Source organism: Salvelinus namaycush, chromosome 35 (assembly GCF_016432855.1).
Source record: "Salvelinus namaycush isolate Seneca chromosome 35, SaNama_1.0, whole genome shotgun sequence".
Classification (NCBI taxonomy): domain Eukaryota; kingdom Metazoa; phylum Chordata; class Actinopteri; order Salmoniformes; family Salmonidae; genus Salvelinus; species Salvelinus namaycush.
The window spans coordinates 28115169-28129653 of NC_052341.1; the positions used below are offsets into that span (position 1 = coordinate 28115169).

The following is a 14485-nucleotide window of genomic DNA, read 5'->3' on the forward strand; positions in this document are numbered from 1 at the left end:
ACATGTATGTTCATGCTGGTCAATGATAGTGTGACAGTGGGATAGAAGCATGTAATGTACATGTAGGAAAAGTCAGCTATAGCTGCCCCACGCCAGCGAAAGCAATCGTCTTTCAAACCAGCTCATTGTGACAGTTACGCAACAGTTGTCTACGCTCTCATTGGTTATGCAACGCTGCTTTGACAGTTATAACTCACCAGCTGCCTGGTGGGGTGAGGGAAGAGGGGGTGTGGCAGACAAGGTTTGAACTGTCCCAGATTCTTCAGTAACTCTATATCCCAGCTGGAACTTGCCATTGGCTTGGCTTGCTCTAACTAGTCACCGGGTTGTATTTCTGTTTGCACTCCGTGGTCACGGTGAAACTCGGATGCTGTGAGGTGGTTGTGCAGACCGTGCACTGCCTGACACAGACGTCTGGGTGTGTTTTGATAAGGTGGAGTCACAGATATGAAGAATGCATGGGAGTGAATGTGGTCAAGGACCGAGTGATACAGAGAAAATGCAACTATGTCAAATAGGGTTTGCAAAATGAGGCCAAATGTATCAAGTTAGCAACAGATTGGATACTGTATCTGATAAATACAGTTTAGACAGTGTGTGACACAATGATCCATGCATATGGCACGCTGATCATGCACCCCTTACTATGACACTGTACCATAATCATTGATTGCTCTGTTTAAGCGCACATTTTGTGCAGCACTAGTGCAATGAACAGGGATTCATGATTCAGACTACCATGATCGTAACTAATTGTCTTGTGTCATGCAGTAGGTTAGTTTTAAAGGGAAACTCCACTTCCTGATTTAGCTTCTTTTTTGGGGGGTTCATTAAGAAATGCTAGCAATTAGCTTCAGCCGGCTGGTGTGCGACTGTGGCAAAGTCGGTTTGACTTGGGATAGCCTAGCTCTGGGGCTAGTTAGGGACCGTCAACACAATGTAAATGAGACAATATTTTCATTTTGCACACCTTTTAGTTTTCTATTTGTATTTGAATTTCTACAATGTATAATTAGTTTGAGGTTTTAAGTCATTGAAATTTGGAGCTATTGGAATTTTTACGTATTGTCCAATGTACATTGTGTAATTTTACAGATAGTCGCTAACCAGCCCTACAGGGATATCCAAAGTCAACCCAAATTAACCACAAGCATTACAATCTGGTTGCGTGCAGCTGTAGTCCGAATTGATGATTACTTGTGTGCTGCCAGCTGTGGTTATGTGGGTAGGATTGAAATAAACTCAAATTTACGCTAGGATGCAGTAATGACTACAAGTCTCACCAAACTCAGTTTTTGATTAGAGTGGCTGACCAAAATGATCCTATTTCCACTTTGTAGTCAATTTTGACAGTAGAATAAATATTTCTTACACAAATTGTTGCCACGTAGGCTGTTTTCTAAATGAGAAGTTGCTCTTTAATGGACAAAATTCCATCCCATTGGGCACATACTAGTTGAATCAACGTTGTTTCCACGCCATTTCAATTAAATGATGTTGAACCAATGTGAAATAGACATTGAATTGTCATCTGTGCCTAGTAGGATGGTAGTGATTGGTTGGCTTGTGAAATCCTGTAGTTTCACTGGAATCCCAGGTGTCCTGTATTTTCATATCCTGTAGTTTTACTTGTCAGACTACCATGATATTGATTCCTTGTCTTATCCCTCTTGTTTTAGTTGCTGAGGCCAGAGGAGGTGGAGATCCTGGTGTGTGGTAGTCCCAACCTGGACATGAGCTCTCTGCAGAAGGCAGCCCAGTATGAGGGCTACAGCAAGACTGACCCCACCATCAGGTACTGTAAACCCATCATCATATCATTCATTCTGTAAAAAGGCCTGATATTAAAGCCATTATCCTGAGTTTCTAAATGACCATTGAACAGTAGGAAATATCCCAGATGGTGCATTTAACGCAGGGATGAGCCCTGACCTCAACCCCATTGAACATCTTTAGGATGAATTGGAGCGCCGACCGCGAGCTAGGCCTTCCATTCAGCCACAAGAGCATTAGTGAGGTCGGGCACGGATGTTGGGCGATTAGGCCTAGCTCGCAGTCGACATTCCAATTCATCCTAAAGATGTTCAATGGGGTTGAGGTCAGGGCTCTGTGCAGGCCAGTCAAGTTCATCCACATCGATCTCGACAAACCATTTCTGTATGGACCTCGCTTTGTGCACGGGGGCATTGTCATGCTGAAACAGGAAAGAGCCTTCCCCAAACTGTTGCCACAAAGTTGGAGGCACAGAATCGTCTAGAATGTCATTGTATGCTGTAGCGTTAAGATTTCCCTTCACTGGAACTTAGGGGCCTAGCACAAACCATGAAAAACAGCTCAGACCATTTTTCCTCCTCCACCAATTTTTACAGTTGGCATTATGCATTCGGGCAGGTAGCGTTTTCCTGGCATCCGCCAAACCTAGATTTGTCCATCGGACTGCCAGATGGTGAAGCGTGATTCATTACTCCAGAAAATGTGTTTCCACTGCTCCAGAGTCCAATGGCGGCAAGCTTTACACCACTCCAGCTGACGCTTGGCATTGTGCATGGTGAGCTTAGGCTTGTGTGTGGTTGCTTGGCCATGGAAACCCATTTCATGACGCTCCCGACGAACAGTTATTGTGCTGACATTGCTTCCAGAGGCAGTTTGGAACTCGATAGTGAGTTTTGCAACTGATGACAGACAATTTTTAGCACTCGGTGGTCCTGTTCTGTGAGCTTGTGTGGTCTACCACTTTGTGGCTGAGCCGTTGTTGCTCCTAGCCATTTCCACTTCACAATAACAGCACTACAGTTGACCGGGGCAGCTCTAGCAGTGCAGAATTTTGACATACTGACTTGTTGGAAAGGTGGCATCCTATGACGGTGCCATGTTGAAAGTCACTGAGCTCTTCTGTAAAGCCTTTCTACTGCCAATGTTTTTTTATGGCGATTGCATGGCTGTGTGCTCGATTTTATACACCTGTCAGCAACGGGTGTTTCTGAAATAGCCGAATCCACTTGTTTGAAGGGGTGTTCACATACTTTTGTATATACAGGGTATACACTGCATTCGGAAAGTATTCAGACCCCTTGACTTTTTCCACATTTTATTACGTTAACCTTATTCTAAAATTAATTCAATATTTATTTTTTCTCATCAATCTATACACAATACCCCATAATGACAAAGTGAAAACAGATTTTTTGAAATTTTTGCAAATGTATTCAAAATTAATAACATAAATACCTTATTATATAAATACCTTAACTCAAACTCAAACTCAAACTCAATTTGCATAGGTATTCAGATTCTTTGCTATGAGACTCAAAATTGAGCTCAGGTGCATCCTGTTTCCATTGATCATGTTTCTACAACTTGATTGGAGTCCACTTGTAGTAAATTCAATTGATTGGACATGATTTGGAAAGGTAAACATCTGTCTATATAAGGTCCCACAGTTGACAGTGCATATCAGAGCGAAAACCAAGCCATGAAGTCGAAAGGAATTGTCCGTAGACCTCCGAGACAGGACTGTGTCGAGGCACAGATCTGGAAAGGGTACTAAAAAATGTCTGCAACATCGAAGGTCCCCAAGAACGCAGTGGCCTGCATCATTCTTCAATGGAAGAAGTTTGCAACCACCAAGACTCTTCCGAGAGCTGGCCACTTGGTCAAACTGAGCAATCGGGGGAGAAGGGCCTTGGTCAGGAAGGTGACCAAGAATCCGTATACTGAAAAAAAATATAAACGCAACATGCAACAATGTCAACGATTTTACGGAGTTATAGTTCATATGAGGAAATTGTTCAATAAAAATAAATAAATTAGGCCCTATCTATGGATTTCACATGACTAAGAGGGCATAGGCCCACCCACTTGTGAGCCAGGCCCACCCACTGGGAACCAGGCCCAGGTCTCAGACGATCCCGCAGGTGAAAAAGACGGATGTGGAAGCCCTTGGCTGGCATGGTAACACGTGGTCTGCGGTTGTGAGGCCAGTTAGACATACTGCCAAGTTCTCTAAAAAGACATTAGAGGTGGCTTATGGTATAGAATTTATTATTACATTTTCTGGCAACAGCTCTGGTGGACATTCCTGCAGTCAGCATGCCAATTGCAAGCTCACTCAAAACTTCTGTGGCATTGTTTTGTGTAACAAAACTGCACATTTTAGAGTGCCCTTTTATTGTCCCCAGCACAAGGTGCACCTGTGTAATGATCATACTGTTTAATCAGCTTACTGATATACCACACCTGCCAGGTGGATGGATTATCATGGCAAAGGAGAAATACTCAATAACAGGGATTTAAACAAATTTGTGCACAAAATTTGAGAGAAATAACCTTTTTGTGAGTATGGAACATTTCAGGGATCTTTTTTAAGCTCATGAAACATGATGCTAACACTTCACATGTTGCGTTTATATTTTTGTGTATATATATACAGTTGAAGTCGGAAGTGCACATACACTTAGGTTGGAAACATTAAAACTCATTTTTCAACCACTCCACACATTTCTTGTTAACAAACTATAGTTTTGGCAAGTCGGTTGGGACATCTACTTTGTGCATGACACAAGTACCTTTTCCAACAATTGTTTACAGACAGATTATTTCACTTATAATTCACTGTATCACAATTCCAGTGGGTCAGAAGTTTACATACACTAAGTTGACTGTACCTACTGTCCTACCTTCAAACTCAGTGCCTCTTTGCTTGACATCATGGGAAAATCAAAAGAAATCAGCCAAGACCTCAGAAAAATAATTGTAGACCTCCGCAAGTCTGGTTCATCCTTGGGAGCAATTTCCAAACGCCTGAAGGTAACACGTTCATCTGCAAACAATAGTACGCAAGTATAAACACCATGGGACCACGCAGCCGTCATACCTCTCAGGAAGGAGACGCGTTCTGTCTCCTAGAGATGAATGTACTTTGGTGCGAAAAGTTCAAATCAATCCCAGAACAACAGCAAAAGACCTTGTGAAGATGCTGGAGGAAACAGGTACAAAATGATCTATATCCACAGTAAAACGAGTCCTATATCGACATAACCTGAAAGGCCGCTCAGCAAGGAAGAAGCCACTGCTCCAAAACCACCATTAAAAAAGCCAGACTACGGTTTGCAACTGGGGGACTGGTGTGGGTGGGGTCTCAGATGGTTAAGGGGCAGCTCTTGGGGAACTGTGGGGTGAGATCTTGGAGGGCTGGTGGCCTGGCGGTTGGGAGCTTGGGCCGGTGGTTGATGGATTGCTGGTTCGGGTCCCCGTTTTTGACCTTGTGGGAGTTCTGTCGACGTGCCCTTGAGCAGGGCGTTGACCCTGGTTGCTCCTGTGTGTTGATCTGGATGATCTGTTAGATGACTAATGTGATGTAGTTGTTGAGCGGCTTCACTGCAAGTATTTTGGATCTTTTAAATATTCAATGAAAAAAATATTTTAAAAAAATACTTTCTGAAGGTAATGCATCTAATGACTTAAATTGTCTGTCTCTGTGGTCAGGGCATTCTGGGAAGTGGTACTGGCCTTCCCTCTGGAGCTCCAGAAGAAGCTGCTCCATTTCTCAACAGGAAGTGACCGTGTCCCCGTGGGAGGAATGGCCGACCTCAACTTCAAGATCTCCAAGATTGATGCATCCACCGACTGGTGAGATACTGCAGATGTCCTCACTGTGTTCTTTCTTATTCATTGTAAACATTTTGAAAAGTACTAAAAGCAGACCTCCTTTAATCAGTTGCTATTGTCACATTTGATTTATATAGAACAGCAACTTTGAACAAACGTGAATTCATCATTTACCTTTTCTTCCTCTCCAGGTTGCCTATATCTCACACATGTTTCAACCAGATCTGCCTGCCAACATACAAAAATAAAAAAGAACTGAAGCAGAAGTTAACTATTGCCATTTCAAACGCAGAAGGGTTTGGACTGGAGTGAACTCTGATCTACAAACCACAATGGTGAAATGGTCATTTATCTTGTTTTGTGGTCAGTAGGGTGTGTACATTTGGATATGTTCAGACATGCTATTGGTATACCAGTAAGCTCTCCGCTTCAAATGTTCTTAGCAATTAACTTAACCAATCTGTTTGTATAGAAATATGAGTGAAACGTTATATTACAGGTAAAGCTTTCAGAGCACTTGTGTTTGTGCTCTAAATACCTTTGCCTTTTGGAAATCGAAATGGACATGGAAAAGGTTCTGCCCAGTCCAGTAACAATGAAGTCGTTTATTAAAGTAAGGGGTTGAATGTAGGTTAGATCCGGGCTGTTTTGGACTGTGATAAAATATCTAGACAGCATGTCAGTACTGAGGTGTAGGTTCTTTGTGACAGAGCCCATCTCTCTTCCTGAACAGAGTCCCTGTACTCTCTGTCTTTGACGAAGGCCTTTTCAGGCTTAAGATTGAACTCATTCTGAGACTGTTGGTAAATTATGAACACAGAAATTGTCTCCTTGGTATTTATACTAATATATTTTGTTGTCAGAGGTCTCAGTGGTTTTAAAACATTTGGAAGAAGTTCCTGTTATGTTATTTGTGAGCAGACTTTGTAGACGATCCTTTCAGGATGTTTTAATGTAGAGCCTGAAAGGGAATCAAGCTTCAGTAGGGTTTTATCATGTTACAGTAGTTGTGCTGGTTTATGACCATTGTTAATGTGAGAACTTTGGGTATACCTCTTTTGCTCCCCAATTGTCGGTGATGCCTCTCGATACAGATTACGTCTTATGGATACGCTTGGTACATTTGGCATATTGTATGGAAAGGTATGAAATGGTAACGAAACACCAATAGGATCATGATTGATATCAAGGCAAATAAGAGTTCTATGGACCTCACACACCTGCAGGTTAGAATGATGAAACGGGTGTATGACTTGTACAGTGTCGAGAACTATATAATTTAATGCGGTTGTAAAGTGATCTCTATTGTAAAGTGACACCTCTTGTGTTGTAGTAGTTAGCTCACTCTCAGGATGTCCACATTTCATGTACTGTACGACTCTTCTTAAATGATGATCTTGATAAGAAAAATAAGGTATTTGTTAACGCAGTGGAAAGGTAAACTGCTTTATTATTTAAAAATTGATAGTGCATGGGTGACGGAGAGAATCAAAATGGTGCAGTGTGAGGCCATGGTGCGGAAAGTGATGCGGGTGCTGGAGATGGGGATGTGTGCTAGTGGTTCTGGGCAGGGGTGAAGTTGTGGATTTTTGTATGATGTCGTTTGTATGTGTATATTTTGTATTGTTTATCAAATAAAATCAAATATTTAAAAAAAGGTATTTGTTTAAACAGATCCGTTATGTAAGTGTCACTCCTGTTTTATTTAGCGTCATAGTAACCAAGGTTACCGGACTTAGAAGATCTTGCCATAGATTTAGGCCTCCCTCATCACTCTCTCCTCGGAGAATGGACACTTACAGTACAGAAAGACTACCTGTGCTTCTGTCACAGGAGCAAGCTGTTATTTTGATTTATGGGCCCATGTCAGCTGTTTATACACTGCTCAAAAAAATAAAGGGAACACTTAAACAACACAATGTAACTCCAAGTCAATCACACTTCTGTGAAATCAAACTGTCCACTTAGGAAGCAACACTGATTGACAATAAATTTCACATGCTGTTGTGCAAATGGAATAGACAAAAGGTGGAAATTATAGGCAATTAGCAAGACACCCCCAATAAAGGAGTGGTTCTGCAGGTGGTGACCACAGACCACTTCTCAGTTCCTATGCTTCCTGGCTGATGTTTTGGCCACTTTTGAATGCTTGCGGTGCTTTCACTCTAGTGGTAGCATGAGACGGAGTCTACAACCCACACAAGTGGCTCAGGTAGTGCAGCTCATCCAGGATGGCACATCAATGCGAGCTTTGGCAAGAAGGTTTGCTGTGTCTGTCAGCGTAGTGTCCAGAGCATGGAGGCGCTACCAGGAGACAGGCCAGTACATCAGGAGACGTGGAGGAGGCCTTGGGAGGGCAACAACCCAGCAGCAGGACCGCTACCTCCGCCTTTGTGCAAGGAGGAGCAGGAGGAGCACTGCCAGAGCCCTGCAAAATGACCTCCAGCAGGCCACAAATGTGCATGTGTCTGCTCAAACGGTCAGAAACAGACTCCATGAGGGTGGTATGAGGGCCCGACGTCCACAGGTGGGGGTTGTGCTTACAGCCCAACACCGTGCAGGACGTTTGGCATTTGCCAGAGAACACCAAGATTGGCAAATTCGCCACTGCTCTTCACAGATGAAAGCAGGTTCACACGCACATGTGACAGACGTGACAGAGTCTGGAGACGCCGTGGAGAACGTTCTGCTGCCTGCAACATCCTCCAGCATGACCGGTTTGGCGGTGGGTCAGTCATGGTGTGGGGTGGCATTTCTTTGGGGGGCCGCACAGCCCTCCATGTGCTCGCCAGAGGTAGCCTGACTGCCATTAGGTACCGAGATGAGATCCTCAGATCCCTTGTGAGACCATATGCTGGTGCAGTTGGCCCTGGGTTCCTCCTAATGCAAGACAATGCTAGACCTCATGTGGCTGGAGTGTGTCAGCAGTTCCTGCAAGAGGAAGGCATTGATGCTATGGACTGGCCCGCCCGTTCCCCAGACCTGAATCCAATTGAGCACATCTGGGACATCATGTCTCGCTCCATCCACCAACGCCACGTTGCACCACAGACTGTCCAGGAGTTGGCGGATGCTTTAGTCCAGGTCTGGGAGGAGATCCCTCAGGAGACCATCCGCCACCTCATCAGGAGCATGCCCAGGCATTGTAGGGAGGTCATACAGGCACGTGGAGGCCACACACACTACTGAGCCTCATTTTGACTTGTTTTAAGGACATGACATCAAAGTTGGATCAGCCTGTAGTGTGGTTTTCCACTTTAATTTTGAGTGTGACTCCAAATCCAGACCTCCATGGGTTGATAAATTTGATTTCCATTGATAATTTTTGTGTGATTATGTTGTCAGCACATTCAACTATGTAAAGAAAAAAGTATTTAATAAGAATATTTCATTCATTCAGATCTAGGATGTGTTATTCTTTTTTGTTGAGCAGTGTAGTTCTCCCCAACAGTGAGAAAGTGAAGTTGAAATGCATACCACCAACTGTGATGTAATGGAAGTTGTTTAAAATATCAGCTTTGTCTTATAGACTAGACTATACTGGACTATACTAACATAGTAAACAAATCTGGGACACTCAAATTAGTTTGATATTTTATGTTTGGTATGGTTACATGAGACCACTACTACTCTAACTTCCGCGATGCATACAAAGCCCTCCCCCCGGCAAATATGACCATGACGCCATGTTGTTGCTCCCATCCTATAGGCAGAAACTAAAACAGGAAACACCCTTGCTCAGGTCTGACCAATCGGATTCCACACTTCAAGATTGCTTCGATCACGTGGACTGGGATATGTTCCAGGTCGCCTCAAACAATAACATTGATGTATATGCTGACTCAGTGAGCGAGTTTATTAGCAAGTGCATCAGAGATGTTGTACCCACTGTGACTATTAAAACCTTCCCTAACCAGAAACCGTGGATTGATGGCAGCATTCACGCAAAACTGAAAGCGCAAACCACCGCTTTTAATCATGGCAAGGCGACTGGAAACATGACACGAATACAAACAGTGTAGTTATTCCCTCCGCAAGGCAATCAAACAAGCAAAGCGTCAGTATAGAGACAAAGTAGAGTCGCAATTCAACGGCTAAAACGCGAGATGTATGTGGCAGGGTCTACAGTCAATCACGGATTACGGATTCCTTCTCCGTGGCCAACGTGAGTAAAACATCTAAACGTGTTAACCCTCGCAAGGCTGCCCGGCAAAGATGGCATCCCTAGCCGTGTCCTCAGAGCATGCGCAAACCAGCTGGCTGGTGTGTTTACGGACATATTCAATCAATCCCTATCCCGGTCTGCTGTCCCCACATGCTTCAAGATGGCCACCATTGTTCTTGTTCCCAAGAAAGCTAAGGTAACTGAACTAAATGACTATTGCCCCGTAGCACTCACTTCTGTCATCATGAAGTGCTTTGAGAGAATAGTCAAGGATCATATCACCTTCACCCTACCTGATACCCTAGACCCACTCCAATTTGCTTACCGCCCCAATAGGTCCACAGACGATGCAATCGCAATCACACAGCACACTGCAGCACACTGCCCTATCCCATCTGGACAAGAGGAATACCTATGTAATAATGCTGTTCATTGACTACAGCTCAGCATTCAACACCATAGTACCCTCCAAACTCATCATTAAGCTGGAGGCCCTGGGTCTCAACCCCAACCTGTACAATTGGGTCCTGGACTTTCTGACGGGCCGCCCCCAGGCGGTGAAGGTAGGAAACAACATCTCCACCCCGCTGATCCTCAACACTGGGGCCCCACAAGGGTGCGTTCTCAGCCCTCTCCTGTACTCCATGTTCACCCATGACTGTGTGGCCATGCATAACTCCAACTCAATCATCAAGATTGCAGACGACACTACAGTGGTAGGCTTGATTACCAACAACGATGAGATGGCCTACAGGGAGGAGGTGAGGGCCCTCGGAGTGTGGTGTCAGGAAAATAACCTCTCACTCAACGTCAACAAAACAAAGGAGATGATCGTGGATTTCAGATCGTGGATTTCAGATATCCACATTGACGGGATAGTAGTGGAGAAGGTTGAAACTTTTAAGTTCCTTGGCGTACACATCATGGACAAACTGAAATGGTCCACCCACACAGATAGTGTGGTTAGGTAGGCGCAACAGCGGCTGAAGAAATTTGGCTTGTCACCTAAAACACTCACAAACTTTTACAGGTGCAAAATCGAGAGCATCCTGTCGGGCTGTATCATGGCCTGGTACAGCAACTGCACCGCCCTCAACCGCAATGCTCTCGAAAGTGTAGTGCGGTCTGCACAACGCATCACCGGGGGCAAACTACCTGCCCTCCAGGACACCTACAGCACCTGATGTCACAGGAAGGCCAAAAAGATCATCAAGGACAACAACCACCCAAGCCACTGCCTGTTCACCCCGCAATCATCCAGAAGGCAAGGTCAGTAGAGGTGCATCAAAGCTGAGACCGAGAGACTGAAAAACAGCTTCTATCTCAAGGTCATCAGACTGTTAAACAGATATCACTAACATAGAGGCTGCTGCCAACATACAGACTCAAATCTCTGTCCACTTTAAGAAATGTATTTTGTAAAGGTATCACTAGTCACTTTAAATAACGCCACTTTAATAATGTTTACATATCCTACATTACTCATCTCATATGTATATACTGTATTCTATACCATCTACTGCATCTTGCCACTGCCGCACGGCCATTGCTCATCCATATATTTATATGTACATATTCTTATTCATCCCTTTACATTTGTGTGAATTAGGTAGTCGTTGTGAAATTGTTAGATTACTTGTTAGATATTACTGCGTTGTTGGAACTAGAAGAATAAGCATTTCTTTACACTCACATTAACATCTGCTAACCATGTGTATGTGACCAATAAAATGTGATTTGATTTGATTTGATTTAAAGCAACAACAAAAGGGCGGTGGATGGCTGGTCATATAACAAAAACATCTAGCAACCAATAGGTTGCATGTTCGAATCTTATCACGAACAATTTTAGCTAATTAGCAACTTTGCAACAACTTACTACTTTTTAGCTAAATTGCAATTACTTAGCATGTTAGCTAACTCTTCACCTAACCCTAACCGTAACCCTTTAACCTAACTCCTAACGTTATTGGAATTGGAATTCGTAACATATCATATATATTGGAAATTCAAAACATATGGTATTAATTGCAATTCGTAACATATCATGTGAAATGGATGATGGACATCCACAAATTAATACATACCATACCGGGTTTGGCCGGGGTAGGCCGCCATTGTAAAATAACAATTTGTTCTTAATTGACTTGCCCAGTTAAAAGTTAAATAAATATCCTGCACTGTAGAAAACATACCAATCAAATTATTGTCACCCTTGATAAATATGAGCAAAAAATACTGTATACAATCAATAAAGCAAATGCTGATCTGTATTGTATGCTAAAAACTTTGAATATTATATTTTTTTATACAATTTCTCAGAGAAAGGCATTTTGTTTCACAAGTAATATATAAACAGCAAAAAAAGAAACGTCCTCTCACTGTCAACAGCGTTTATTTTCAGCAAACTTAACATGTGTAAATATTTGTATGAACATAACAAGATTCAACAACTGATACATAAACTGAACAAGTTCCACAGACATGTGACTAACAGAAATGGAATAATGTGGGGGTGTCAAAATCAAAAGCAACAGTCAGTATCTGGTGTGGCCACCAGCTGCATTAAGTACTGCAGTGCATCTCTTCCTCATGGACTGCACCAGATTTGCCAGTTCTTGCTGTGAGATGTTACCCACTCTTCCACCAAGGCATCTGCAAGTTCCCGGACATTTCTGGGGGGAATGGCCTTATCCCTCACCCTCCGATCCAACAGGTCCCAGACGTGCTCAATGGGATTGAGATCCGGGCTCTTCGCTGGCCATGGCAGAACACTGACATTCCTGTCTTGCAGGAAATCACGCACAGAACGAGCAGTATGGCTGGCGGCATTGTCATGCTGGAGGGTCATGTCAGGATGAGCCTGCAGGAAGGGTACTACATGAGGGAGGAGGAGGTCTTCCCTGTAACACACAGCGTTGAGATTGCCTGCAATGACAACAAGCTCAGTCCGATGATGCTGTGACACACCGCCCCAGAACATGACGGACCCTCCACCTCCAAATCAATCCCGCTCCAGAGTACAGGCCTCGGTGTAACGCTCATTCCTTCGACGATAAACGTGAATCCGACCATCACCCCTGGTGAGACAAAACCTCGACTCGTCAGTGAAGAGCACTTTTTGCCAGTCCTGTCTGATCCTGCCTTACAACAGGCCTACAAGCCCTCAGTCCAGCCTCTCTCAGCCTATTGCAGACAGTCTGAGCACTGATGGAGGGATTATGCGTTCCTGGTGTAACTTGGGCAGTTGTTGTTGCAATCCTGTACCTGTCCCGCAGGTGTGATGTTCGGATGTACCGATCCTGTGCAGGTGTTGTTACACATGGTCTGCCACTGCGAGGATGATCAGCAGTCCGTCCTGTCTCCCTGTAGCGCTGTCTTAGGTGTCTCACAGTACGGACATTGCAATTTATTGCCCTGGCCACATCTGCAGTCCTCATGCCTCCTTGCAGCATGCCTAAGGCAAGTTTTTTGGATTTTTACAAATTATCTTTGAAAGACAGGGTCCTGTCAATCAGTTAGATGGGCCTTTGATTCCATAGGCAGGCACCAGTGGAGGCTCCTCAGAGGAGAAAGGGGAGGACCTTCCTCTTCAGTGAATTTCATAAAAATAATGAAGCATGAAAAAAGTGATCCTTTTTAGATAAACCTATATTAAATATATTCACGCCACCAAATCATATTTTAAAACACACTGTTTTGCAATGAAGGTCTACAGTAGCCTCAACAGCACTCTGTAGGGTAGCACCATGGTGTAGCCAGAGGACAGCTGGCTTCTGTTCTCCTCTGGGTACATTGACTTCAATACAAAACCTTGGATGCTCATGGTTCTCACCCCCTTCCATAGACTTACACAGTAAGTATGACAACTTCCAGAGGACGTCCTCCAACATATCAGAGCTCTTGCAGCATGAACTGACATGTTGTCCACCCAGTCAAAGAATCAGAGAATGAATCTAGTACTGAAAGCATAAGCTACAGCTAGATAGCACTGCAGTGCACAACATTTGGTGAGTAGTTGACTCAAAGAGAGAAAGACAATAGTTAAACAGTTTTGAACAAATTAATTTCTTCCAAAATGAAGGAGAAGCAAGAGAGAGAGAGAGAGAGAGAGATTTATTTGGCACTGAAGTCCACAAACGAAGGGAAAAGGTGAGAGGAGGAGAGTGCATAGATACTTGCGAGAAGGTATTATACAGCCTATACAACGAGCAAAGTGATCATGCTGTTTTTATGTGGCTGCTATGAAGGTGAACTGTTTGCTTGTGATCAGGATTGGACTCATTCCGCCGATTCTGTTGAAAAACGTTTCTTAAATGGAGGCAAATGGAACGAAACGGGGATATACATACTTGAATTTGTCCAATACAAACTCTTATTTGCAACTGTTGGACTAATGATTACACCCTAGATCAACTAGATGCAGAAAAGAGTGTGCAACCTGGTACTGAATGTGTCACTGTCTGTCACCTTGATGAGTCAATACTCTTGACCTTGAAGTTGCAAACTTTTATTCAAAGGCTAGGTTGTGGAAACCTCATGATGGTTACAGGGAGAATTGAAATAGCCTAAACCTTTCGATGTTACATTGAGCTGGGTGAATGGAATATGAATGACAGTCATTCAATATGCTGTAATAGAAATAAGACCATGCTCATAAAAAAAACAATTAACCTCCCTTTGGGGGATTTTGGAGATCTGGTCATCATTTAA

At 43.6% G+C, this 14485-nt stretch overlaps 1 protein-coding gene across 1 annotated transcript in view; it reads left to right on the forward strand.

Annotated features, from left to right (window-relative positions):
* LOC120029958 (probable E3 ubiquitin-protein ligase HECTD2) overlaps positions 1 to 7254 on the forward strand; it is a 34667-nt gene extending 27413 nt beyond the window's left edge. Inside the window, exons 19-21 of the mRNA XM_038975267.1 lie at positions 1680 to 1795; positions 5485 to 5628; positions 5799 to 7254. Coding sequence (XP_038831195.1) covers positions 1680 to 1795; positions 5485 to 5628; positions 5799 to 5919 — 381 coding nt within the window. The 3' untranslated portion in view covers positions 5920 to 7254. The remainder of the gene's footprint in view (positions 1 to 1679; positions 1796 to 5484; positions 5629 to 5798) is intronic.
* Positions 7255 to 14485: the final 7231 nt, after the last annotated feature.